This window comes from Macrobrachium nipponense, chromosome 5, assembly GCF_015104395.2.
Source record: "Macrobrachium nipponense isolate FS-2020 chromosome 5, ASM1510439v2, whole genome shotgun sequence".
Classification (NCBI taxonomy): Eukaryota; Metazoa; Arthropoda; class Malacostraca; order Decapoda; family Palaemonidae; genus Macrobrachium; species Macrobrachium nipponense.
Window position 1 is genome coordinate 109,726,018 of NC_061107.1, and position 26,180 is coordinate 109,752,197.

The 26,180-nt window shown below is 36.8% G+C and overlaps 1 protein-coding gene across 1 annotated transcript in view; it reads right to left on the bottom strand.

The window, feature by feature from the left end:
• The window catches only part of LOC135215582 (SRSF protein kinase 1-like), a 335,971-nt gene that overhangs the window by 267,205 nt on the left and 42,586 nt on the right, over positions 1 to 26,180 (bottom strand). The window contains exon 2 of the mRNA XM_064250451.1: positions 17,052 to 17,069. Within this exon, the coding sequence (XP_064106521.1) occupies positions 17,052 to 17,069 (18 nt within the window). The remainder of the gene's footprint in view (positions 1 to 17,051; positions 17,070 to 26,180) is intronic.

Consider the following 26,180-nt stretch of genomic DNA (forward strand, 5'->3'; position numbering starts at 1 on the left):
GAGAAGAGAGAGAGAGAGAGAGAGAGAGAGAGAGAGAGAGAGAGAGAGAGCCACGAAGAGCGACAAACGTCCTCTCCTCTACAATTCTCATAAGAGCGATCTGCCGACACAAACATCAGCTATACAGAACAACAGGAATTATCCAAGTCGTTTTTCAAGGAGTCCAGAACAGAACATTGCAGAATTATATTCTTCCTTCGATGACATAATTGCAATGGAGTATAATTCACCTGTCCAGTTGAACAACACTGACAAGGTTCTCGGGGTGCAGACAGAAAATGAAAAAGCAAAGCGGGAGGGTGTGTCAAAAGAAGTCATTCAAAATAGCTTGGGTGTGGCATTCCGTACATGCCTCTTTCGCCTCCACCTCTTACCTCAGTGATCAATATCAAAAGTACCCAACAAGAGCTACACCGCTGGGAATCATCGCGACCTACTTTCGGAGAAACGGCCAAAGACGATTTTCAACTCTTTGAGGACAAAGCACACGCCCGACTGACTGACTGACTGACTACACAAATAAACAACAAAGTATCATCCAGTCAAATGACTACCCTTCAGCAACCCTTCGTTTTTCTCCAGGTGCCAACACATCCATGACTACTACTAATACTACTACTAATGCTGCTGCAAGAATTGCTACTGCCACTGTTAACAACAGCATGTCAATAAATAATAATGAGGTTTTCACTGCAATAACGTATTTATATTTTATACTTCATGAAGAAACCAAGGTCTAGTCACGAGTATAAGATTCAAGTTTTACATAGGACTCTTATAAGAATGTCAGCCATGTAAATTGAGAACAGATTATACTTAGAAAGCCGTGCTCTGTTCAACAATCTGCAATGCCAAGCTTGGAGCAAGAGGCCGTGCCAGCAAAAGTCTAATTTAATTTGAAAAACGAACACCAACGCCTCCGAACTGGACAATCACATCAATACCTCCACAGGTATTAATTATCACAACAACAACAACAACAACAACAACAACAACAACCTGTCCAATTGTCAAGAGAGAAAAGCTGAACAAGGAAGCACAACCACCAACATAAGAATAGATTTCGCTAGTCGAATAGATACAGATTCAATGTCTTTATAAAAGGGGACTTGTTTCAAGTACTCATTTATTAAAAACGAAGTTAAACCAAGTAACCGATAATCATACGTACCACCCCAAATATATATATATATATATATATGTGTGTGTGTGTGTGTGTGTGTGTGTGTGTGTGTATGTATATATATATATATATATATATATATATATATATATATATATATAGATAGAGAGAGAGAGAGAGAGAGAGCGAGAGAGAGAGAGAGAGAGAGAGAGAACGAACAATAGTCATGGATAGCCTTAAATTTCTATTATTCCCGTTCGTCTTTTCTAAATACCATTATCTAATCATTTTAAGCAGCGTCTACAGCAATTCCTATCAAATTGTAAGAAAAGAAGAAAAGCGTCCATACTAGTTTCCACGACACTTCCGACAGAAAAAAAAAAAAAAAAAAGTAAACAAATCAAACACTGATTGCTAAGCAGATCTAGTGAATCTGAAATCATAGTTGTCACAAACAGAAGAAGAAGAAGAAGAAAACGTTAGCAATCAAATGAAGTCCAGGTTGAGAGAGAAGAAAATTGTTAACGCAAAGTAAAGGAGCTGGTTGCATGCAAAGTTTACAGGGCCAAGCAACCAGGTGGCACTGCTTTCACTATAACCCGTCGGAAAGATGTTCAGATTATCAGAAATCGCTGAAGGGCCACACACATTCCCGTCACCAGTAGAGTGAAATGATATTAACACACACACACAACAGTTTAGATTGAAAAAAACAAAAAAAACTCCATTCTTTTGTCTTTGGGAAACAGAAAAAATGAATGGTATTGTCTTGTGTGCGCTAACCGGCGTCAATGAGGCGTAGCTACTTTCTATGATTCAAAAGGGCAGCAGTTAAATGCATAGGCTCGGTTTCTTAGGTATGCAAACATTCATAAGAATATCTATGGAAGCAATCTGCTTGTAATCAACAACTCATGAACTGAGGGCATATACTTTAGATATCAGATAACTTTATTCCATATATTATATACATATGTATATATCTTTTATATATATATATATAGTATATATATATTATATATATATATTATACATATATTATATATATATATATATATAATAATATATACACATATATATATATATAATAATTAATGACAGTATATAACATATGCTGCCTTTAATACTGTACTGAAAATCAATTACTTAAAAGCATTAATTGGTTCTCAGTGCATATTTAAATTACTTGTCAACTGCACTTTCGTGCGTAATCTCATTTCTGCTTATTACTCTCCTTCTATCCTTCGTGTTGGGAATTCCTTTTACTCGAAGTTTCCATGAAGACTATACTTTAATGAAATGTGACTAATATAAAAAGTGGCACAGAGAGACATGGAAAATTCTTCATGAAGAAAAAAAAAACCATTTTTGACAAAGGAGAAACAAACAAATTCATCATGATAAAGAATGATTTTTCATAAAGTAGAAGGAGAAAGAAAAAGACGAACGTGCAAAACTCAAAATCTTCAAGAATAAAAGATTCAGCAGAGAAAAGAGGAAGGTGAACAAACACCCTCTTCTTATGGAAAAGACACTTCTGATTGAGAGGGAGCAAGAGCGAGGGGAATAAACACCGTTTTCTTTACAGATAAGAGAAATAAATGAGAGAGAGAGAGAGAGAGAGAGAGAGAGAGAGAGAGAGAGAGAGAGAGAGAGAGAGAAACAACTGCCAAATTCTTTATGGTATACTATTCTTAAAAAAACCTAACAGATCTTTAACGGTGAGAAAAAGACAAAAACATAAACCAACTGCAAATTCTTTACGGGAAAATATTTTTTTTGACGAAAAAAAAGAAAAGCGAACAAAAGCCTTATTCATTACAGGTAGCTTTGTGAGAGAGAGAGAGAGAGAGAGAGAGAGAGAGAGAGAGAGAGAGAGAGAGAGAGAGAGAGAGAGACTCTACATTCTTTATGGAAAAATTATTTTTGACAGAGAGAAAGGGCAGACAAACACTAAACTCGTTAATAAAAATTGAAACCGAAAACAATAAAAACAAACTTTTTGACAGAAAGAGAAAAGTGAACAAACGGCAAATTCTTTACAAAAAAGGAAGTTTTTGAAAAAAAAGAGAAAAATAATGCGAACAAACAGCAAATTAATTTTAACGAATGGAAAAACATGAATAAAACTACAAATTAATTGTAACAAAAAAAAAAGGGGGGGCAGAAACACCAAATTCTTCTATATAGATGACTTTGAGAGAGAGAGAGAGAGAGAGAGAGAGAGAGAGAGAGAGAGAGAGAGAGAGAGAGGTGAACAAATTCGTAACTGTGGGAAGAAAACAAAATTGAGATAGAGGGCGAACAAACGCCAAATTCCATATATAAAACAAATATAAAAATAAAACAATTGACAAAGAGGAAAAGGCTAACAAAAGTAAATTTGTTATCAGATATAAAAAGGGTTTCAGACGGACATAGAAAAGGTTAACAAACTCCCGATTCTCATAGAAAAGAAAGAAAAAAAAAAAAAGTGCTTTCACAGAGAGAAAAACTAAGGCGAAACAATCGCCAAATGGTTTCAAGATCAAAGAGATTGTAGTCGAGAGAGAGAGAGAGAGAGAGAGAGAGAGAGAGAGAGAGAGAGAGAGAGAGAGAGAGAGAGAGAGGAGAAAGTCGAGAGAGAGAGAGGAGAAAGTCGAGAGAGAGAGAGGGAAGGAGGGAGAAAGGAGAGAGACGGAGGGAGGGATAAAGTCGGAAGGAGGGAGGGAAAGTCGAGAGAGAGGGAGAAAGTAATGAACAAAGTCCAAATTCTTAATGGGAAAATATTTTTGACAGAAAAGCGAACAAACGTCAAATATATACGTCATAGATGAAAGTGCTATTGGAATGAAAGAGCACGTCAAAAGCGAACAAACGCCCATTTACTTCAAGAGAAAAGAGATCTCTGTAGAGAGAGAGAGAGAGAGAGAGAGAGAGAGAGATGAACAAACACTCAATTCTTTATGGTAAAAATCTTTTGTCAGATAGGAAGAGACGGGCGAACAAACTCCAATGTGTTTGTGTATATATACGTACGTGTGTGTGTGTGTGTAATAGAATTTTGTAGAATGACAGCTAGAGAGAGGTGAAAAAAACTAAATTCTTTGTGGGAAAAAATATTTGTGAAAGACAGAACGGGAGCGACACAAACTTCGAAATCTACATAGGTACAAGAGATTTTTAGAGATAACGAGGTGAACAAACGCCAAATTCTTTTGATGCAAAATGATTTTTGACAGACAGAACGAGAGAGAGAGAGAGAAAAAAACACACACACACACACACACCAAATTCTTCATAGATAAGAGGCCTGTTTGAAAGAAGGGAGTGTAAGAAGAGAACAAACACCACATTCTTCAAGAAAAAATTGATTTTGGGCAGATCAAAAGAGGGAAAGGTGAACAGACGTCGAATTCTTTCTAGATAAAAGCGTCTTCTTTTTTCTTTTTTTGCTGAGAGCGAGAAGGACACAGAGTTGAACAAACTTCAAATTCTTAGTGGAGTCAAGATTTTTTACACACAGAAAGGAAGACGAAGAAACGTCAAATTCTTTATAAGGTCATATACATATATATATAATATATATATATATTATATATGATATATATATATATATTATATATATATATAGATATATAGAGAGAGAGAGAGAGAGAGAGAGAGGAGAGAGAGAGAGAGAGAGAGAGAGAGAGAGTGGGGGGGGGGGGGGGGGGGGGGGGGTGGGGGGGGGCGAAAAATAAATTCTTTATATCTAAATAAGATTTTTGCCAACGAGAGAGAAAGAGATGAACAAATGCCAAAATCTTAAATTAACGGACATTAAAAGAGCCAAATCCTTCATGGATAAAAAATGTGTTGACAGAAGGGTGAAAAAAAAAAAAAATTTTTTTTGACAGAAAAAGAGAAAGGCAAGCAAACGCCAAATTCTTTAACAATAAATCGAAGTTTTCTTGACAGACAGACAGAGAGAGAGAGGCGAGCAAACGCCAAATTCTTTGAGGAAAAAAATAAAAGATTTTGAGAGAGAGAGAGAGAGAGAGAAGAGAGAGAGAGAGAGAGAGAGAGGCCCAGGCGAACAAACACTAAATTCTTTGAGGTAAAATAAGAGATTTTTAAGAGAGAGAGGAAGACGAGCAAAAGCACGGAAGTATTACTTATTTTCCTTAACCTGACGCCTGAGGACGTACCTACAGACTGAAAACCATATTTATATATGTAACCTCACATTACTATATTTAGTACACTTCTGTACTGAATAAAAAAAACACACACACAAACACATATACGATAAAACGGAAACCGAATAACGCTCAAGGATTTTTTTTTGTCCCTGTAAAGTCTTGTCTATTTTATGTATCCTGTGAACATAAGCTAACAGTACAACGGTCGTAATACTAGTGTCCCTGGAGTGCGGCATACAGTGCCTAGGATTGCCACAAGATTGTCATGAATTTTGTTATGGCTACACATCTCAATAACATATATATATATATATATATATATATATATATATATATATATATATATATATATATATATATAAAGATGCTGAAGTCTTCATATAATCATTATCATGATATATAAAATCACCAAAAAATCACGTGTGGAACAGAAATAAATTTTTGACTCGCATCAGGATCGAACCCAGGTGGGCAACAGTCTCGTCTTTCAAATGAAAGATCTGGGTTTGATCCTGATGCGAGTTACAAATTTATCTCATGCAACACGGTGGATGGTGAGAAAGGGGGTACCTACCAAGGTAATGATTGCATTAGTTAGGGCGCCATCAAGTAATTTTTTTCTAGAAGCAATTCATTTCGCAGAACTATGTGAAATTGAATGACAAGGAAATTAATATCCTAAAATGAATGCTTACACTTAATACTGGTTAGAATATGACATATTACTCGATATGGAATTGCTGTACACTATTAACTACGCGAGTTGACTCCAGTGTATCGTCAAAGCATTTCATTATCTATCAGAAAATGATCATCAGAAACTGGTTATGAGCTAAAAGAAAGGCGAGGTGGGTTTCGTTTACAAGTTTCACCCCCTACTACTCATTGTTTCATGATATCATTTCCTTGTTTACTGCATGGGCAGAACAATACAATATTGGACTACTCTATAGTACAGTATACATTTCGGAATAAGGGAAAAAATCTTTCAATGTAACGGCGAAGACTTTTATCATTGAAGTGACGGCCAAACAAACATAGGATGCTGCTATACGCTAAGATAAGCACGTAGTGCACGTCCACTAGTCGTTTACAAGGTTTATTTCCTTACAGTACACTACCTTTGATGTTGACATATCATGAATGCAACGTGAAGTACGGCATCAACAAATTAGTAATGTGGCTTTGGTTCGCTTGGCTTCATTCTGAATTTTTCACCAGCAATAATTGTATCCAATGTAATGAAAAGACGCTTCTTAAACTTATGTTTTACTGTTGATGTATGCCTCCATGAAGAGTACAATAATGTATGGCTGCACCATAGTAGTTATTGCCATCTGAGAAGAATGCTAAAGGCTTTCACTTGAATCATTTTTTTTTTTTTTTTTTGCATAGCAGTTGATTCTGGGACAGAAAGAATACTGTACCCTACATGTATACGCCACAATAAATATAATACTGTACTAATGCATTTTTGCTACAGTCCTGTATTGTATACCAACGTAATACATTTTCCTCTTATGTGGTGCCTGAACGGATGGCAATGTCCCAGCAACGGCACGAGGAATTGGCCAAAGTTGATTTCATGTAGTATTCTCAACAATGTTGGGTGGGTATAATGGTTCATGCGACCAAACTTCAGATGGCTGCAGAGAGGTTTATGAGGCTGCAAGACATTCTTGATTTCAGGGCATAGCTTTTGGAAGCTACAGTCTTCATGAGATAGTGAGTAAGCTTCACGTGATCTGATACCATTCTTTCAAAGTTTAATTCACTACCGCTATTGCTTGATATTGGTTTCGCAACCATTTCTGCAAAGATGTTATCTGCTACAAACAGGGGAGCTTGGCATTTTTCGTGACCTGCTGAAGGTTCTCACCTTTTGAATCTGCCATGCCAGAACTGGTTTAGAAGGACGGCCATATTAAAGTCTTCTTTTACCTCCAAATAAAACATCCTTCTTCTGGATGAAGTGGTGGTCTTTGAAAAAATGATGAGAAGGTGGACGACTTCGATAGTCGAGGGGATCATATTGCAGATTCTTCAGAATGACTCGCACTGGTTGGTGATCTGCAACTGGGCTCTTGCAGGGAAGGATGTCTCTGCTCTGACCTTGGAGCGTGGTTGGCTGGACTGCACTCTGCACTCGGGAAACAAACGTTTCGTTGATTTTCTACGGTCTGAAGATGCTCACTTCCAACTATCCTTTAGGAAAGTCACAGTGGATGGACATTCAGGATGATAATATTTGTAAGTGGCTGGATGAAGCCATTGGTGATCCTGGGTATCAGAACATACAACCAAGAGATTTGCACCTATTTTGGAGGTCGTCAATATAGTAACTTATTCTCAAAATGAAAGTTTGAAATTCAATTTAGAACTACTTACTGTCCTATTCTACTTTAAATAATTACAGACTACCAAAATGAAAATTGGTAAAAAATTTATCAAGTTACAAACTGACAATGACTATCAATACACGATAAACACTGAATAGATAATGGACGTTCTTATTTATATATATAAAAAAAATAAAAAAACAACTTTGACAAACTTTTTGTTTTAAAACACATGACAAACTTTTTGTTTTAAAACACATTAAGTTGTCAATCGACAATCACCGTTAACAGACCATGCACAATACATAAACATAAAAGAACCATAATAATTTCATGAAAATAAAAACATTATATGTGACAAGTAAGAAATAAATATGTAGTTATTCATGACAAATAATTCTACCTATACTATGTCCTCGAAAGCAAGTCTTGATTACAATTAATCACTCACTACTTTGATGTAAGTTCATACATTGTAGCAATACCCAAAACCCTGCAATTCAAAGCTGTTTACTCTATAATTCTTATAACTTATATCTACAGTAGATAAAAAAAATTACTGCCAAATATTTTTGCAATTCTTAACATAACAATTTTCAAATCAGGCATTAAACAAGTCTGAAACTTATATTTTCAATCTTGCCTTCGTGATTATTTACATGAGAAGGCAACGCTCATAGAACATTGATCCTATGACACGAGTGATATTTGCCAAAGCTGTTAATTTAATACCTGTCGAGACGAAAATGTCCAGCCTGAAAGTAGTTGTTAGAGGGTCACATATATACCCAATATCTGGCTGAACTAAAATGACATCAAACACGTTTTTTTAGTTTCGTAAACCTGTCTTTGTCTTTCGGAAGCGGAAAAAATGACTGCCATTGTCATGTTTCTCCATATTTGCGAGGCCAAGAGCTATGCAGTATGCACCAACTACTGATTATTGACATTCCACGTGTCCAGGTCCGCTGTAAGCACCAATGTTCATGATCCAAAATGGCGGCGGGTGAAATAAACAGTTTCTTTTGTAAGGTCTCTGATTACTCCAAATCAATTATACTTCGCCCCTTTAATGGTGGAAATGACAGAAACAATTTTCATAATGTTGTGCAACACAGTATGGTTACATCTAAATCTTGGCTGAAAGAACTTCTTCGGACTCTAATTCAGAAACGAATTCGATTTCTTTCTCTTATGCATCGTTTTCCATAACGGCAAACCTCTAGTCCCGTGCGCCACCGCCCCTTCTCTCCTTCTCTCCTCTCCGCCATCCTCCTCATCTTGAAATTTCGCTCGATTTCTAGCGCTCAACCTCATCTTCCCTCTTAATGACACGTAATTATGCCCTTTTACTGCTATCTTATAACTTCGCGCCTGAGTTCAATATATTCTCTCTCTCTCTCTGTCTGTCTCTCTGTCTCTTCCCCAACCCTCTCTCTCTCTCTCTCTCTCTCTCTCTCTCGTCAGATCCCTTTCCTCTCGTCTCTCTCTCTCTCTCTCTCTCTCTCTCTCTCTCAACGGAGCCGTCTTTTCAATTTCTATAGAGATACTTTGCAGTCGATTGTTTCGTCCCTGTTCCAGTGCGTTTGATAAACCGAACACTACTTTAACGCAACCAAGATCTAGACCACGAACGCGAATGCAGTTACCGGGGTCTACTTTTAATGAGAAAACTGATTTGCTAGCGTGTATGGCGTTACACATATATTAAAATGAACAATTTAAAGTTTAATACATATATTAATAACATATCATTTGAATTTTCAAGCTATAAAAGTGACCCAGAATGAAACAAATAGGATATCCTGATCGATTCCCTTTAAGCTTTGCTCGCTCCCTTCGAGAGTTGCCAGATATAATTTTATCGAACCCTAAAGTGGACAGCAGAACGACGACTCGAGTCAGGGCACAAAATAAGCCCTGGTTTCCTTCTTCAGCGCCTAGTTGTGAAAACGTTATCGTACGGCATTCTCGGGCCTATTATTTTCCGTGTGTGTCTCTGACAACGGATCTGATAACATTCAATAACCTTATTTACTTGTAAGACGCCTCAATGCCGTAGATTTGCAGTCCTTTAGTTGCCTTGATTTTTTTAACTACGTATGTCCTTTTCAATTACGCAGCTCTTTTCGTGAACGTTTTGCTATGAAAATTCACATCCAAATCGGAAAAAGGCTACAGTAATATCTGAGCGTAATTAATGGTTGAAAAGATTTTGTATCACCTTTTGATTATCACTGATATTAACAGCTACTGTCGAAATAATCCAGGGATAACGTAGGTTTTCAGAACAAAATGATATTGATTATCAAGCTTGACCTTCAAAACATTTATTTATTATTGGTTACTCTGACACAATAGATTCCGACACTATACTATTTACATCGCATTTCGCAGTTGTCACTTTCTGAGATTTTTGTACATGTTGCCCTCAAATAAATCTATTCCTGGCGAAATATCAAATTCTTAACTTTTTCGGTCTCAATTTTACTGCACATACATACATACATGCATACATATATGTATAACTGATTCACGAAAATATCGGACGTGAAGAATATATATAGACAAAATCCAAGAAGGAAAGAGAAACAATGGAGTTCTACAAGGCCTTTCGACTTCTTGTCCTTTACTTAGCAGACTAAAGAAATATAAAAATGAGTTTACAAAGAAAGCTCGTATAAGTGACAGATGGGATTACTACGTAAAAATGTGTACCGGGAATCTAACACAATTGAAGAATTAATAGACCTACCAAAACAAGGGTAGAGTATTTAACAGGATTTACAAAAGATGTACGATTTTATATACCTATACATATGTTTATTCACACGCATACGAAAATGAAACAATCTTTCAAGTGAGAGTCTATGTCATTAAAGAAGTTGGAACCTAAACACTATTCACGTAAGGTTTGTCCTGGGCAGGCAACTAGTGACTAACATACAAGCAAATTTTACCCAACTTAACGACCGACCAGCTAGTGAATTGCTAACAGGTAATAATTAGGTTCCAACTTCTTTTATGACTTGTGCTAACGCCCTTGACTTTTACTTGGAAGACAGAGGTTTGGTTCCGAGGAGTCAGAAACTGATTTCTGTGAAACAAATTCCCATGTGCTTATTTCCATCATATCTCATATTGAATTGGAATGTCAAATGAAATGTTAGCAATTCACTAGCTGCTAGGTCAGGAAGTTGGGTATAATTCGCTGGTATGTAAGGCACTAGGGACCTGCCCGGTAAAAACCTCTTGTCTGTAGTACCTAGGGTTCAACTACTTTCATGACTTTTGAGAACAATTGGCTAACCCTGGACGCTCACTTGAAAGGCCAGGTTTCAGTCCCAATGTGAGTCAGAAGTAATTAGCTGTTTTCCCAGAGTGCTACAAGCTTTCTCATTTTCTGACATACAAGAGGAAATATTTCTATATGGTAATAAGAATTTTAAGGGTTCTGGGGAGGCAATAGCTGACTTGGTAAGTTCATCAGCTTGCTTGTCCCTAAAAACCCAATCATGGGAAGGCACCCAGGAAAAAATTTACATTCTTACCTCTTCTTTTCCCTAACAACTGCCATTCCACAATCTCTAAAATAAGTGAGAGTAAAGAGTTAAAAGATTCTAAAGACTGAAAATCACTTCTCGATTCACATATTTATGGTAAAACTCTGTCCGTTAAGAATTAAGATTTCTTTTAGGGGCTTTAAAACCACATGTAGTCCTACTGTAAAAATATATGCAGTAAATAATGATCTCCCACTTCTTTTTGCGTTGTGCAACATTAATCGAAAGCCGACACCAGCCTATGACTTTGAGCCATCTGTGAAAAATGCAACAGAATTATCATGCAAGGGAGAACAAGCTAAAAATATTGCCCGCACTGGGTAACTGGACATTTCTGCTTTTGTCAAATTACCTCTGGAATGTTTCGGGGGGGCTAACCAAATATCTAGCTGGCAAAGTCTCCATTCTTGGCATGTTTAATTGACTGATAATACATTTTACTACTAGGCAAATGGTTGGGTTGTTTTGGGTGATTTTTAGAAAATTGCCAATGCCTTTTTTTCTGATACAAATGTCCGTTAAGGACTTAGGGAGCCTCTGAAATCTGTACCTGCTCAAGAACAGACGTTGGTAATAAAGATCCAGAGGCATCTCACCAACATCTGCAAGCATGCCCTCATTGGGAGATGACCTGAATGCTCCTGTAGCCACTCTTACTCCATGATGAATTCAACTAAGCATTTTAAGACTACTAAGCTTTGCTAAGGTGTACACTTCACACCCATAAGTTACTTTTGAAAAGAGCAAGGCCCTGTATAGTCTTAATACCTGACTTTGGTCAGCACCCTGTGAAGTGTGGGACAGAATTTTCAGGGAGTTCAGTGCGTCCAAGTCTGCTTGCTATCAAAAACTGACCCAAGAAACCTTATTTTACCAACACTGGGAATTCTCTGCCCGTGTACAAGATTAGGCTTAAAACAGTACGTTGTGGCACTACTAGGTCTTACACAATGTTACTCCAACCTGAATCTGAAATACCCTACTTTTTATAGAAGCCTTGATAAAAAGAACCAAAGCACCTCTCAGGTTATGGCACATTCTTAAAGACCCCTTCGAATCTCCATGTTGTATCATAGGCCTTCTCAAGATCGAAGAAAACAATGATGTGATGCCATTTGTTAGCAAAAGCTTCGTAAACTGAAGATTTCATTCAAACCAACACATCAGTTTTAGAATGCAGACTTATAACACCACACTGAGCAGGGGTCAAACATGTATTCACCATTTTTTCCATATATTGCACAGCCATGAAGGGAGTAATTTAAACTTCTCCCATAGCTTAGGAATGATATGTTCTCAAAACATTCTGTAATATGGCTTAATATGAAGAATTTTTTATTTCTGGTGCATGCTTAATCAAAGAGTATGTTATATCATCCAGACCGAGTACTATTTCACTACACTGTATCAATTCCCTCATAGTAAAAGGTACATTGTATTGTTCAGTCTTTGATGTATTAAAATCAGTTTCTTCTGGTTCTGTTAGCCTTCTTTGATCTGAATAGTGTCTGTCATTTTTCTTTGCAACATCAGCAAAGTGATTAGCAAACTCATTTGCAACTAACCAGGGATCTGCTACTCCACAACCACATCAATTTCTTCTTTAACTGGCTATGATATCACTACAAAGAGGGTTTCTACTATTCATATATCTCAGAATAACAAATGGATGTGGGAACTGCTAAAGAAACGACTTAAATTCATCAGTGGGGGAGACTTTTTTTAAGTGGTAGACAGAAAGCGCACTGTTTATCTTCTTTGCAAATGGATCTGCACAGCTACCACCTGTAGCGTAGACTGGATACTTAAAGGATTTTGTGGGGTGCCATTAAAAATATATAAAACTACACCCCTGTTAAAAGGGGATTGATAGGCTGTATACTCTCATGGGATCAGAGACGTATTATTACTTATCACAGTCTCCTGCAGAGCTACCCACATAAGAGACATATCTGATTAGAGCAATTTGAGTTCTTCCCATTTACCTTTTAATCCCTGGCAATTCTGTTGACGAAAATGAATGAGCTTCACTTAGATTTAGAGAGTACTCCCGTTTTTTCCAGGAGATTGATTATTATTTATGGGTGCCTTCTATTTTAAGGTTGATAATGGTGCTGATTCCATGGAGGAGGAACCTCCAGCACATAGTACAGTTATCCAAGTATTACAGGTGCTATTAACCTTTGCTGGCATTATTTGTGAAAGATTTAAAGTTCATGTGCACCACACAAAACTAGCGCTATCTGAGGAGAGGTGGAAGTGACAGATACAACTGGTGCATCCTACAAAGTGTCAAGAGTGCCTGTTAGAGTTGGTGCAGGCTTCAGTAAGACAGAGGTACCAGATAAGCTTCCAAAAGAAGGAGAGCAGCCAGAACTGGCACAACCCCCTAGGAAGGCACACACACACACCTGGTATAATGGGTGCAACCTCCGAGCAGGCAGGAGTGTTGGGGACATCTGACACAGCCTCCAAAGAGGCAGGAGAACCAGCAACAACTGGCATAGCCTCTAAAGAGGCCAGAGCACCAGAAATTACTGGTGCAGCCTCCAAAGGGGCACCAGCACAGTTTGCCGCATTAAGAAAGGAAGCATTTCTGAAGGCCTTTACATTTCTTCTTTGCTTAGCAGCCACATTGTAAAAATATATTCCTGGTCTAACATACCAGTTTAATGCTTCCTGTTTAGCCTATGCAAATGTGATGCATTCAGCTACCCTTAATGTCTGAATTTCTTTTTCCAAGATTTATATATCACAATTTTGTGAAGCAGATGGATGATTAACTCCGTAATGTATTTATTTTGGTTCTTTATAACATACACAAAACTCTGGTTCAATTCACTCAACACACGTGACAGACTTGCCTGACATCTTTATCCTACGAGAACCTTAGATATGACCATATTCTTGACAATAAAAAAAATCTCCTTAGTCTTGGGATATGTTGCTTAACTTTAACATATAACCAAGCTTCATTTATTACATTAACTATGAGGGTGGAATTAAGAGTAATAATTTAATTTAGAAGTGGAACTAAGGTATCATTAATTAGGTTATTCAATCTTTCAGTTCTAATCGCACCTTGATCTTTCAAGACTTGTGTTGCTTCTCTTCTAAATATGTCATCAATTGGGGTGGAATTAACGTTCCCTTGCAATGATTCCAAAATGGATGTACAGAGCAGTCAACTTTTATTTCTTCAGGTGAGGCAGATTCTACACTCAGTTTCCCATGACCTTGATATGACATCTTCGGTTCTCCGTCGCCACACTTCATAATATCTCTGTGCACGTTAATAATATTATAATTAGGTTCTTCCAGCTTAAAGGTCAAATACTTATCATACAAATATGTTTAAAATACCCCTGGCCTCATTTCTGGTGAATTTCCCTCTGGCTGATGAGATTTAGGCTATAACAACAAAGCAGGGACCACTTTCAGTTATGCATCACTTGAGGGGAGAGAGAGAGAGAGAGAGAGAGAGAGAGAGAGAGAGAGAGAGAGAGAGAGAGGCAGTGGGGAGGGGCACATCATCCATCTGAGTTTGATCGCAAATCATTTATTAAATTCTCTTCCCCAGCCTTATACTTCTTTACATGAAACTGGTGACGATTGTCGTAAAAAATGACACATTTTGTAATTTAATTCTGGAGTATCTACTATGCTGTAAAAATCAAGATATGTGAAACGTTCCACACATAATCAATCATTAATTTGATGAATGACGTGCTAGATTAAATCCTGTGGTTCTCCCTATAATTTTAAAGAGAAAATAGCGTTCAAGCATCAGGCAGTACTACTGACCACACAGATCAGCAAAACTAATTCGCTTTTGCTCTTATATTGCCCCTTGCCAACCGTAATGGTTACGGCAAAATGCCTGACTTGCATCGTTGATTTTAACTACTTTAAAAAAATTTGTGGGAAATATATAAGCAAAGGCATTCCTTCAGTATCTTAAGAAAATTTCATAAATAGAATGAATAGGCTAATAATGGAACATTAAAAATTCCAATCATTAAGCCATTAGTTAAGCTTATCATTCACGATTCCAAACTGCACTGTGTCAATTATCGACCATTTTTTTAAATTTATCGAATTTATAATCAATATGGGTAAAGTATTCAACTGGATGATGGCAGACAGTAGCGAAAAGAGGAAAACACTGATTCTTCAAAGAGGATCACAGCAGCTCAAAAATTGTTTTCCTAAGGATGGACGACTTGTTAAATGTCTTGATATGACGAAGTACTGAAAATGATTAGCCAAGTCAAGCAAGCTTTATGTCAAAAACACCAACAATTTCGGTTACCCTGAATTATTCCAACTCAGTCTTTCAGCCAAAGGAATGTTGTGAGTTTAGACATCGTCCGATCAGAGCGAAGGCGATATCTAGGTGATACAGCCATGCCAACCGTATGATAACTGTTTGAAAACAGGGCGTGGCTTATTTCATTTCCCAGTTGGACTTTCGGCGTCATAGGATTTGCACCGTTTTGAGGACAAACTGAATTCTTTCAATGAAAGGATGGGAATATTTGAACACTCTCATCGCAGGACTTACGCTGTCAAAAGGACCCAAGACGGAACCGGAAATTATTAGGTTGCACTATGCAGTGCAGGTCCACGCTGTGCTTCGTGAAAGTAGTAACCGAAACCCGTGGGTGTCTGTTGCAGGGAGGGACAGGTGTCATTTGCATTCCAGGCAATTTTATTTCATTACATTTGTTGGTGGAAACTAAAAAGCAATATCTAATTTCAATGGAAGAGTATTAAACAAGACGTTCTCTCTCTCTCTCTCTCTCTCTCTCTCTCTCTCTCTCTCTCTCTCTCTCTCTCTCTCTCTCTCTTTCAAGTAATCATTTAACAGCTTCTCTAATTACCCCGTGCTCCCCAACAGCTTCCATCCCTAATGACACAGTTTAACTTATTTTTATTAACTATTCTAGCTTGGTGCTCACCCCCCCCCCAAAAAAAAAAAAAAAAAAAAAAAAAAAACAAAAAAAAAACCTCTTCGTGCAGGCTAGAGGGTAAAGAGACATTGCTGGGTTTTGAGTGGAAAACAAATTGTTGCATTTATGCGTATTATGAGCATAAATCATATTTTTCTGAGAGTGAAAGACGCTAAAAATATAACGCGACTAATACAGTGGGTGTTTTGGAATAATGAGTTTAAACCATTATTAACCACCATCGCCGCCTCCAACACAGCTCGCCGCAAAAGGCTTTCCGAAGAAACTCGGTCAATCAATCTTTTCAGTGGATGATACTATTCACGTAATTTGTCTTGACAAACATGATCGATTCCCCTTCAAGCATTTCCCCTTCCCCCTTCCTGAGCTGCCACATATCATTTCATCCAATTTACTGGCCTAGATCAAGACTAGAAATCCAAAATCCACCATCATGTTTTGGAGTAAATAGTTTGAATAACTCAAGTCGACGACAAAATCGACAAAATGGCAGCGCTATTTCGACCGTTGGGAGTCAGTCAGTCAGCCGAAAAGGATCGTGGCTGTAAAAATGTTCTTAATTAACCCAAGAAGAAATTAACCCAACCGGTCAAAAGTTACCATTCTTTCGTGAGGCGCATTACTCGAGTGGTTATACCTACTGTACCTTAAAACATTAAAGTGTATACTAAACTTCATCAAAATAGAATCCCTGCCATTACGGTTACGTTTCTTGTTTACAAAATCAACAAGCAAAATCCAGGACACTAAGAAAATTACACAATATTTAATTTATCTTAATATTATTCTTAATAATATCCTAAAGTTAAGATAGTTTGAGTACTAAATAATTGGCGAATCATTAAAAGGAAGCAATCAGCTAAATGCAACAATTTTGTAAATGAACTTACCCGTTCTCTCTGTTAGACCTGTTCAAAGAAAATGAAAACCGTTTTCTAAAAGCCGTAGAAAATGATACCGTTTTCTCTTAGTTTCTTTGAAGAAGGAATGCTTCAATAAATACGTGAACAATTAACTTAATTGATATCTACCATATCTAAAATAGCAATGCCGTAAATAAACTCGTGAATGTACACATATAATATATATAATATATATACGTGTATGAATCAATAGAAGGATCCACAGTAATTTTCTTGTTTATCCAGATGAAATATATTTATGGAAATATTTACAGATTAAAGCTTTCGTCCATCCTCCTGTGGACTTGATCACTAACTAAATGAGATACATGGTATTGGTGAAGAAATCCAAATAAACATAAAAAAAAAAAAATAAACAAGGTTAAAATATGCGAACAAGTTATTGGGTCGTATTCCTGAAACTTGTGTAAAGTGTCACCTTGGAATAAATGTTATAACTCAGACAATATAAAAGTTTTAACCGAAGTTAACCTGGATGAAGATTGCAAAATTATTTTGAGGCCTGGGTCTTAATTTTTCTTTGGGGATGGAAGTTATGGATTTTATAAAAGGAATTGGAAATATCAGTTTGTTCAATTTTAAAAATTCAGACTTTAACATGGATTTCGTCAGAGGGATTTTATTCAGTTCGTTTGAGGAAAAAACAGATCTTCCTAAACGTCTTTTAGAAGCTCCTCACAGACTAAAAAAGAAATCTGACATTAAAATCTCTACGGTCGACAAAGGGGGATGTGTGATGGTTATGAGTAGGTCAGATTACCTTATTAAGGCAGTTAGATTGTTTAGTGACGCTAACACTTACACCAAGATTTATGTAGCTCCGTCCATTTCTAACATTCAGTCCAAGTTTAACAAGAAAATTAAGGACACTATGAAAGGTGACATCACCAAAGAAATGAAAGCGGTTAATCTCAGTAAACTGAAAAGAAAACTACCCTCGTTTAGTTATTTCTATGGTCTTCCAAATATCCACAAGGAAGGCATCCCTTTGAGGCCGATTGTAGCTGATTTGAGCTCTTGGTTGGCAGAGGTTTTAGGTGACTTGGTAAGTAATATGGCAAGATGACCCATCTGAAACATAATCTTGATTTCACTGATAGAATTGTGGGTAAAAATTTGGATGGAATTATGTATAGTCTGCACATCGTCTCCTTATTCACTAACGTGCTCCTTGACTATGTTTTAGATAATTTGGTCAAAATTGCCGAAAAGGAAAATTCACGCCACCTATTCCTATTAATAAATTTGTGAGCTTATAAAGACGCGTGTAAAATCCACCATATTTGAGTTTGAAGGAGATTTCTACCAACAAAAAGCAGGGGTTACTTTGGGATCCTCATTGTCGCCTCTTTTAGCTAATCTTTGTATGGAATTTTTTGAAATACTTTTTGTGGACAAACTTCCGGATGATTTGAAACCTTTTATATGGGTAAGATATGTTGACGATATCTTTATTATTTATAAGGACGATGCCGAAAGTTTTGATCAGTTTCTTTTACAACTGAATAGTTTTCTTCCATCCATCACGTTTACAGTGGAAAGGGAAGTCGACAAGCATCTGCCATTTTTAGACTTGGTTGTTCACCGGGATGATGTAAATAAGTCTTTTAAATTCTCTGTTTTCAGGAAAAGTACTCACACAAATACGCACATACATTTTTATTCCTATCAGGAGAAAATCAAACGCAACGTTCTGACCAATTTGTTTTTAAGAGCTTTTCGAGTTTGTGACCCTAGTTTCATTGACTAAGAAATTGAATTCTTGACTACCAGTTTCCAAAAGTTATGTTACCCCAAGTTTTTTTTATCGACAAATGTCTTTCTAGAGCCAGAATAATGTTTTGTAATCCTAGGGAACGTTGTTCGACTGCTAATTTTAAATGCCTTCCCCCTTCCGTATAATCATGACCTGAAAAGTCTCTAATAATCTTAGAAAAGAAAGGCATGGATATAGCGTAGTTTTTCAGTACCCTAATACTCTTAAAAAGAAAATGATCAAAAACAGAGTTGCAGACAAATGCTATATTGGTGAAAGCGGTCGTTACATGGACTGGACCAGAGGAAACATGAACATATTACAGCTTGACGTTTGGGCAACGTTTACAGTGCCATTGCCAAGCATACTTTGGATTTCTGATCATGCCATCGACTTCAAGGGAGGAAAAGTTATAAATATGAGTACGGATAGGACCACTAGGAGAACTGTGGAAGGGGTCCTTTGAATGACACCTTTGAGGGGAATACTGGAATAATGAACAATTTACTTTTGAGTGAAGAAATTTGCAAAGGGGCCAGAATTAAGAACTTCAGATATGTGTACAGCCTCCTTCAATCTGATAATGTATATAACCACCCTTCGCCCGTTCCAGAGTCTGATCTACAAACTACCTTTTTGGCTAACGACCCTCAAGATGTCATTCAGGAAGAAGACCGGCGCTTTGTCCCACCTCGAAGATCACAGAAAATTATGGAAAGGAATACTACCCAATGACTTGTACGCATATTTTAACCTTGTTTATTTCTTTATCTTTTTATGTTTATTTGGATTTCTTCACCAATACCATGTACCTCATTTAGTTAGTGATCAAGTCCACAGGAGGATGGACAAAAGCTTTAATCTTAGTAAATATTTCCATAAATATATTTCATCTGGATAAACAAGAATATTACTGTGGATCCTTTTATTGATTTCTAAGAAGCACAATACGATGTTTTTATATTGCATGTGTATAATTGCACGTGTATACATTATATAGATATATATATGTGTGTGTATGTATACTACTTTCAACTATAAATGATCAGACTGCACTCATTCTTCAAAAGCTACCATCTAAAAGTAATTGTATTCAGTGCATACTTAATTCTCATTAAATTGACAATACTTACGCAAATAAACATTTGACGAGTAGAGTTAACACTCACCTGCAAAGAGAAAAAATAGGGAGATAAAATGTTAGAACTCAAGTCACATGGAATTGATGCGTTATACTCTAACCATGTTATAAAAAAATTTCAACCAACACCCATCCACTTCAAATTTCAAATATTTTACGTTGCAAGTAAATATAATTGCACTTATATAGTGGAACAGTAACTGAAATAAGTTTACAAGGCTTTCAAAGACTCAACTTATTAGTTTTCACAGTAACTGCAATTAGAGGGAAGCAGTGCATTTTCAATGGCTGTCGACAAAATCTTTTAGCTTCATGATCGTTCCAAGATTCATCTCCGTAGAGTAATACAAAGTGTACTTTGCCTAAATATTAAATTCCTAAGTCTTCTTCAACTTGCGTTGTTTCAATTAGGCTTTTTAAGTTTTTCACTAGATTCCAACTAAAGAGAACCTGTAATGGACATCACTTTTCCTGAATATTTGAAATAATCGCCCTCATTAACCCTTTCTTCATCTATGTTAATTCGTCCATTGTGCAAATTCTTTCCTCATTATTTCCGTCTCTGTTCAGTTTGAGTCCCTCCTATCTACTCAACATTACTCCAACCCAAACCTTCGTTTCCATCTTCGACCACTTTTTCATTATGAAATATATGAGGACGATAAACAGCAAAAGTGAAATAACATTCTCTTGCAGCACCCCACTACTTAATATTATAACTTCACTGAACAAGAACCCTTCAGCATAACTTTTCAACAGAAACCATTTGAAAGAATTTTTAAAATTCAGTACAATGCTTTACAATGTCTTTAACACATTTGATGAAAGCAATTCCTACCTTCTAAAACCAGCAAGTTCATCCTTGAACTTTTTATCAGTTTCTTTCTCCAGGCAACTGAGGATAATCATGCTGGAACTTTCCACTACAACCAACGTAAAAGCTATGCCCCTGTTGTTACTATTACATTCCCTCAGATCATCATTCTTTGGTAACTTGCCTATGACTTCCAATTAACTTATTTCATACTCTGTAAAACAGTCTAGTTATTATACATGGTATCATTTCAGTTTCAACTAAAATCATCTCTGCAGTCCATTATAACATGCTGTTTTCCATCTCTTAATAATGAATATATTATAAGCTGATGTTTACCATCTCTTGTTTCTTCATGACAAATGCCATTACAAAACTGTGAATTCATTCATAATCGTGTTTACGACTTGATCAGCCTCTGGTATCATGCATCCCACACTCCAATGTTGCACCTCAATTTATCTGCTAATGATTAGCAATCATCATGGGGGATCCTCACTACCACATGGTCAAGAATCTGACATAACCTGAAGCACCTTGTCTGGGTCGGCCCCACCATTAGTTCTGCAAGAACTTTTCCATCCACATGCAGTAACAAAAGCAGATCAGGCCAACAATAAATCAAAGGCACTCTTGTGACCCTTCGGAGCAACCTGACGGACATGTCGCTCATCTCTGATCTGCTAACAACCAGACACTAACAGGCTAAATATGGCAACTAGTTGTAATACACTTAAGAGGCAAACCAGGTTCTCGCATTAATCCCTGGCTACTAACAGACTTTGCACCACATTGTAAATGCAGCATCTTAATTATAGCTAGCTCAAAAAAGTTAGAAAATTGTTTCTACAGCACACTAGATATATAGTATACGCAGTTCTCACATCAAAAACTGGTGACCTTAAGACTAAAGGCGGCCGATTCTAATACTTGGAAATAATCTAGCTGGCCCCTTCTCAATAACTATCTGTCAGCTTCCAAAGATTGGAAATACAACTCCAACCACAAATTGTCCCAAGCAAGACAAAAAGGCAGAATACATCCCAGAGGTGATCACAGACTATCCCTCTCCCCCGCTACATCACACACTGTCTAGACACACAGGGGTTAAGGATCAATTACATAGAGAACCTTCAGTTCCTCAACATGAAGTTGTTCTTGCTGCTACCCACCTATGCCCAACAAGCCTCGATCCCCTCGACATGCAACTGTAGAACACATCAGTAAGGGCATCCTGGGATTATTTCAAATACCTCATTATTCTACCTGGACTCAAAATAGACTGCAAACCACAGAAGGTCGATCTTGCCAACGAGACTTGATCACACTGTCAGCCAAACAGCAGAGGTACACTCATAGTAAAACTCCCGAAAAACACTGAATTACTAGAAACCTCTAAAGCCTCACAACAAAACCCCTGCTATCTGTGAAGCCAGGGCTGACAACCACAAAGAATCTATGACAAAAGGGGCAAACAGTGTACACATATTCTCAAAAGCACTCCAAACTGGAGGATGAGCAATAACCCAGGCTGCAGCTGGGCAAAAAAATGACCATATGGCCACCCCAAAACCTCCTGGTGGACAAGGGTGCCTTCAGGTCAATGATACCAGTGGCAAAATTTCACAATAAGCAGTAGCCCATAGCCACTGACACCTAATCCTTCACTTGAAGAGAAGGATATACAGGCAGGAATGTATCATCATTGACATCTAAAAAGACTTACTCTGTGCAGGCTTCCTCAGGCACTATCAGCTGCTAGTGAACTTTCCCCACAGCAGTGTAATACACATATCTACTTTCTAAAAAGTACAAGGCTCAATGTATCCAATACAGTCACCCATTTCATCAGCAGGGGCCACTAAACTACACCAACTGCTGCACAAGTTCCATGTCTTCCAGTCAAACGCAGTATCCTCTATCACATCAAAGCAATGGGCAACCTGGTCCACTCATAGTTCAGCCACCTGCCACCAGGGAAACTCTTCATAGCTAAAAAGGCCTTCAGAGAAATGGATAGCATAAGTTTTTACAAGAAAGCCTCCAGCACCTGGCCCTAACTACTCCACATGGTCAAGAAGCCAGAGAGATCATGGAAACCCAGTGGTGACTACAGGAAACTATACCTTCACACACCACCTGACTACTGCTCACTTCCCATCATGGTGGACATCACATATCACAACCACCCTGAAAGTGGTAAGAATCTCCTCCAAATTTAGACTGATGAAGGGGTACTTCGAAATTCGTCATAAATAAATAAACAAATAAAAAAGGCAATCAGTCTGCCCTTCTCAACATCACTGCAATCACTCGGCATTCGGCCTAACAGCCTAATAAATCATTCTGGCCCCTGTGTCACTGGTACCCCTAGTCGAGTTCCTGAGTAATATTTAAGAAAACAGCATACATCCTCTACCCTCAAAGGTGTCAGCCAGTTGGTCAAGCATCATACAATACAGCAAAACACCTTGTGGATATTCTGAACCCTTTGTTGGTAACATATCTGTTGCTAATAAAAAAAATCTCTGTGTAGCGAGTTTCAAGTGTTACTGACGATCTGCCGGAATATTTATAGATAAAGCAGACAGTTAGGCGATAAACAATTAAAATATGTTGGAAAGAATGTCAATCTAAATTCACGGGAAAACATCATCAAAATTTTGAAAAGGCTATGGTTAACCTTTTGTCATTTGTTTATAGATTTTTTCAAAAGAATATTAAACAAATTCAATCCACTTCAGGCAGTGTGATTCAAGTATGTTGACAATATATGAATTTGCCTGGGGGAACAAAAATATAAATACCTTCTTTAGTAAACTAAATTAATTAACGCCATTGATAAAATCACTATACTTGGAATGTTTGATACATATAGAAGTACAAATGAGCACACAACACCTACCAATATTTCTGACTCTACCTAAGTCTTTGTTGTCATTAGAAGATAGACCATTCGGTGAGGTTCAACTATGCATATCAGAAATACATATCAACATCAAGAAAATCGAAATTGAAAAGTTATTTGAAAAAAGTTCAAGGAAAAGAATGCATTTCGAATTCGTAATACCATATGAGTGGAAACATTCACTAGCAACTATGGAAAAATGATAAGTAAACTGTAGCAGGATCTTGAACAGAAACATCCAAATAAATAAAAGGAAACAGCTGATCCAAACAAGACCGGGGCTCACCAATGCAAATCGTGAATGTGTTATCAATCTACAATCTATAGAACAAACACCTATAGAGAAATATAACCAGTGTCTTAAGTCTTAACTATTACGGTGAAATTTTGCTTGGCCATCTGGTATAACGAACAGTGTGGGAATTAGCCAAGTACATACTGCGCAATTTGAAAATCTGAGTAATAAAGAAAAATGTTTACGGTACAGTTAAAAAGCCATATGGGTTCACACTGTCTCAAAAAGATTCAAGTTAAGCATCAATGATAAAATAAAATATGAAAACCGATAAATCTGGAGATCTGAAAATTTTAATTAAATGGATCATGTAGAATAAATGAATAATATTATGAGTAATAAAAGTACATACAAAGAACTAAATAACAATAACACACTGTAAACACAAATTTCAAGAGTAGCAGAATAACTACCAAATGAAATGAAATGAAAACCAGATAAAAAAAAAAATTGTGCGATATTTTTACCATATAGGTATGAAACTATAAAAACACAGAAAACAAATCTTCACGATAGGCCAATTATTATTTCAGATGACTTGGCATCTAAAATTTAGAAAAATACCTAGAGGATATTCTTAACCCACTCGTTGGTGCCCGTTTTTATTACTTATATTATAATGTAAAGTGATAACTTGACAAATTAAATAAGGTACAGGTTAATAGGGAATCCATACTTGTGAGTTTTGATATGGTATCATTTCTCATGAAGGAACCAACTGGCGATCTGCTGGAATTTTTATCAAAAACCTAAAATAAGACAGAGCTGGATAGCCCATTTTTCACTAACACTATTAAAACTGATTAAAATGTGCGTACAATAATGTAAATTTGAATTCAACGGAGACATTTTACTCTCAAAATATAATCACGAAGAAATCAGCGCGCACCCAGTAATACAAGATTCATGGCTACAGTGACGTCACTCCTTCCCAACTCTCCCGTATAAGGAACGTGGACTTCGGGATTTACTACATGCCCATAGCCTTTTCCTTATTTTATCTTAAGATTCATTCACTGTACGAAAATGCCAAACAATAGAGTAGTGCATGGATGTTTTACAGATGCACAAAACAAAAGGTTCTGATGTATAAAGAAAAGAAAAAAAATCACACACATCTACAATTAACACCGAGAATGCTGCTGTATTATCCATTCATTTTAAACCCCAAGTTTACAGAGAGGATATAATCTTCAGACGAGTCAGTAAGCGGCGGGAATTTCGGAGAAAATAAATGCATCTCAACAGATGATACTGAGTGTTTCGTTTACGCAAGCAAAAGGAGTTGGTAGGCTGGATGCGAAAATGAAAAAGCTTGAAGAAGAAAATTGTCACTAGAGCGAAGAAAGTGCCTACTTGAATGGAAATTTGTCGAATTTAGTCGAAAGGGAAATTAGTGTTAGATTGGAAAATATACAAAGCTTTTTGTTTTTAGTAAAACTCATAAAAGTCCATCATTAACAAGAAAAAAAGCTTGTGAATGGAGCACTGACATAATAGCAAATGTATTTACCCTTAGAAGTGCAGTCCTAAGTGCTTTATATACTAGATACCTGAGAGTCAAGTTTCAGAAGGGTATAATCTCACCACGCAAGTCAAATCATTGTTTTGTATAATAAGCTGAAAGTTTCTCATAATGTCGACTGCATATTGACTAAATCAAGACTAATTACTCAATCAAGACTATTGATTACATCAAGACTCTTGACTAAAACAAGAATATTGACTACATCAGGACTACTGACTACATCAGGACTGTCTAAAACATTTCTTCAAGTACATCACACAAATGAATGTTTATCGAGACCATCCAAATGTAGTTATTTTTAAATTTAGGCTTAAAAGATTAATGCTAAGAAAATAAATTATAGACGTAAGAGGAAACTGTAATGTCACCACGGGTGAAGAAATACCATCTGAATCTGACAGTGGAAACATAAACAGAATACGTGAAATGGAGTTAGTTACAATCGCAGAGATGACAAAAAAACGCGGAAGGAGAAATTGAAGACACTCGTAGGTACATTGGCGTATATATTGTACAAAACATTTGTATGAAATACCATTATTTACGAAACGAAAATAATGAAATTTAGTTCACACAGATTCTTGGGTAGAGTCTCTTACTGTGGGAAAGCTGTATACATCTAATGTTTTTTTTTTTCTCAGGTAATATGAGAGA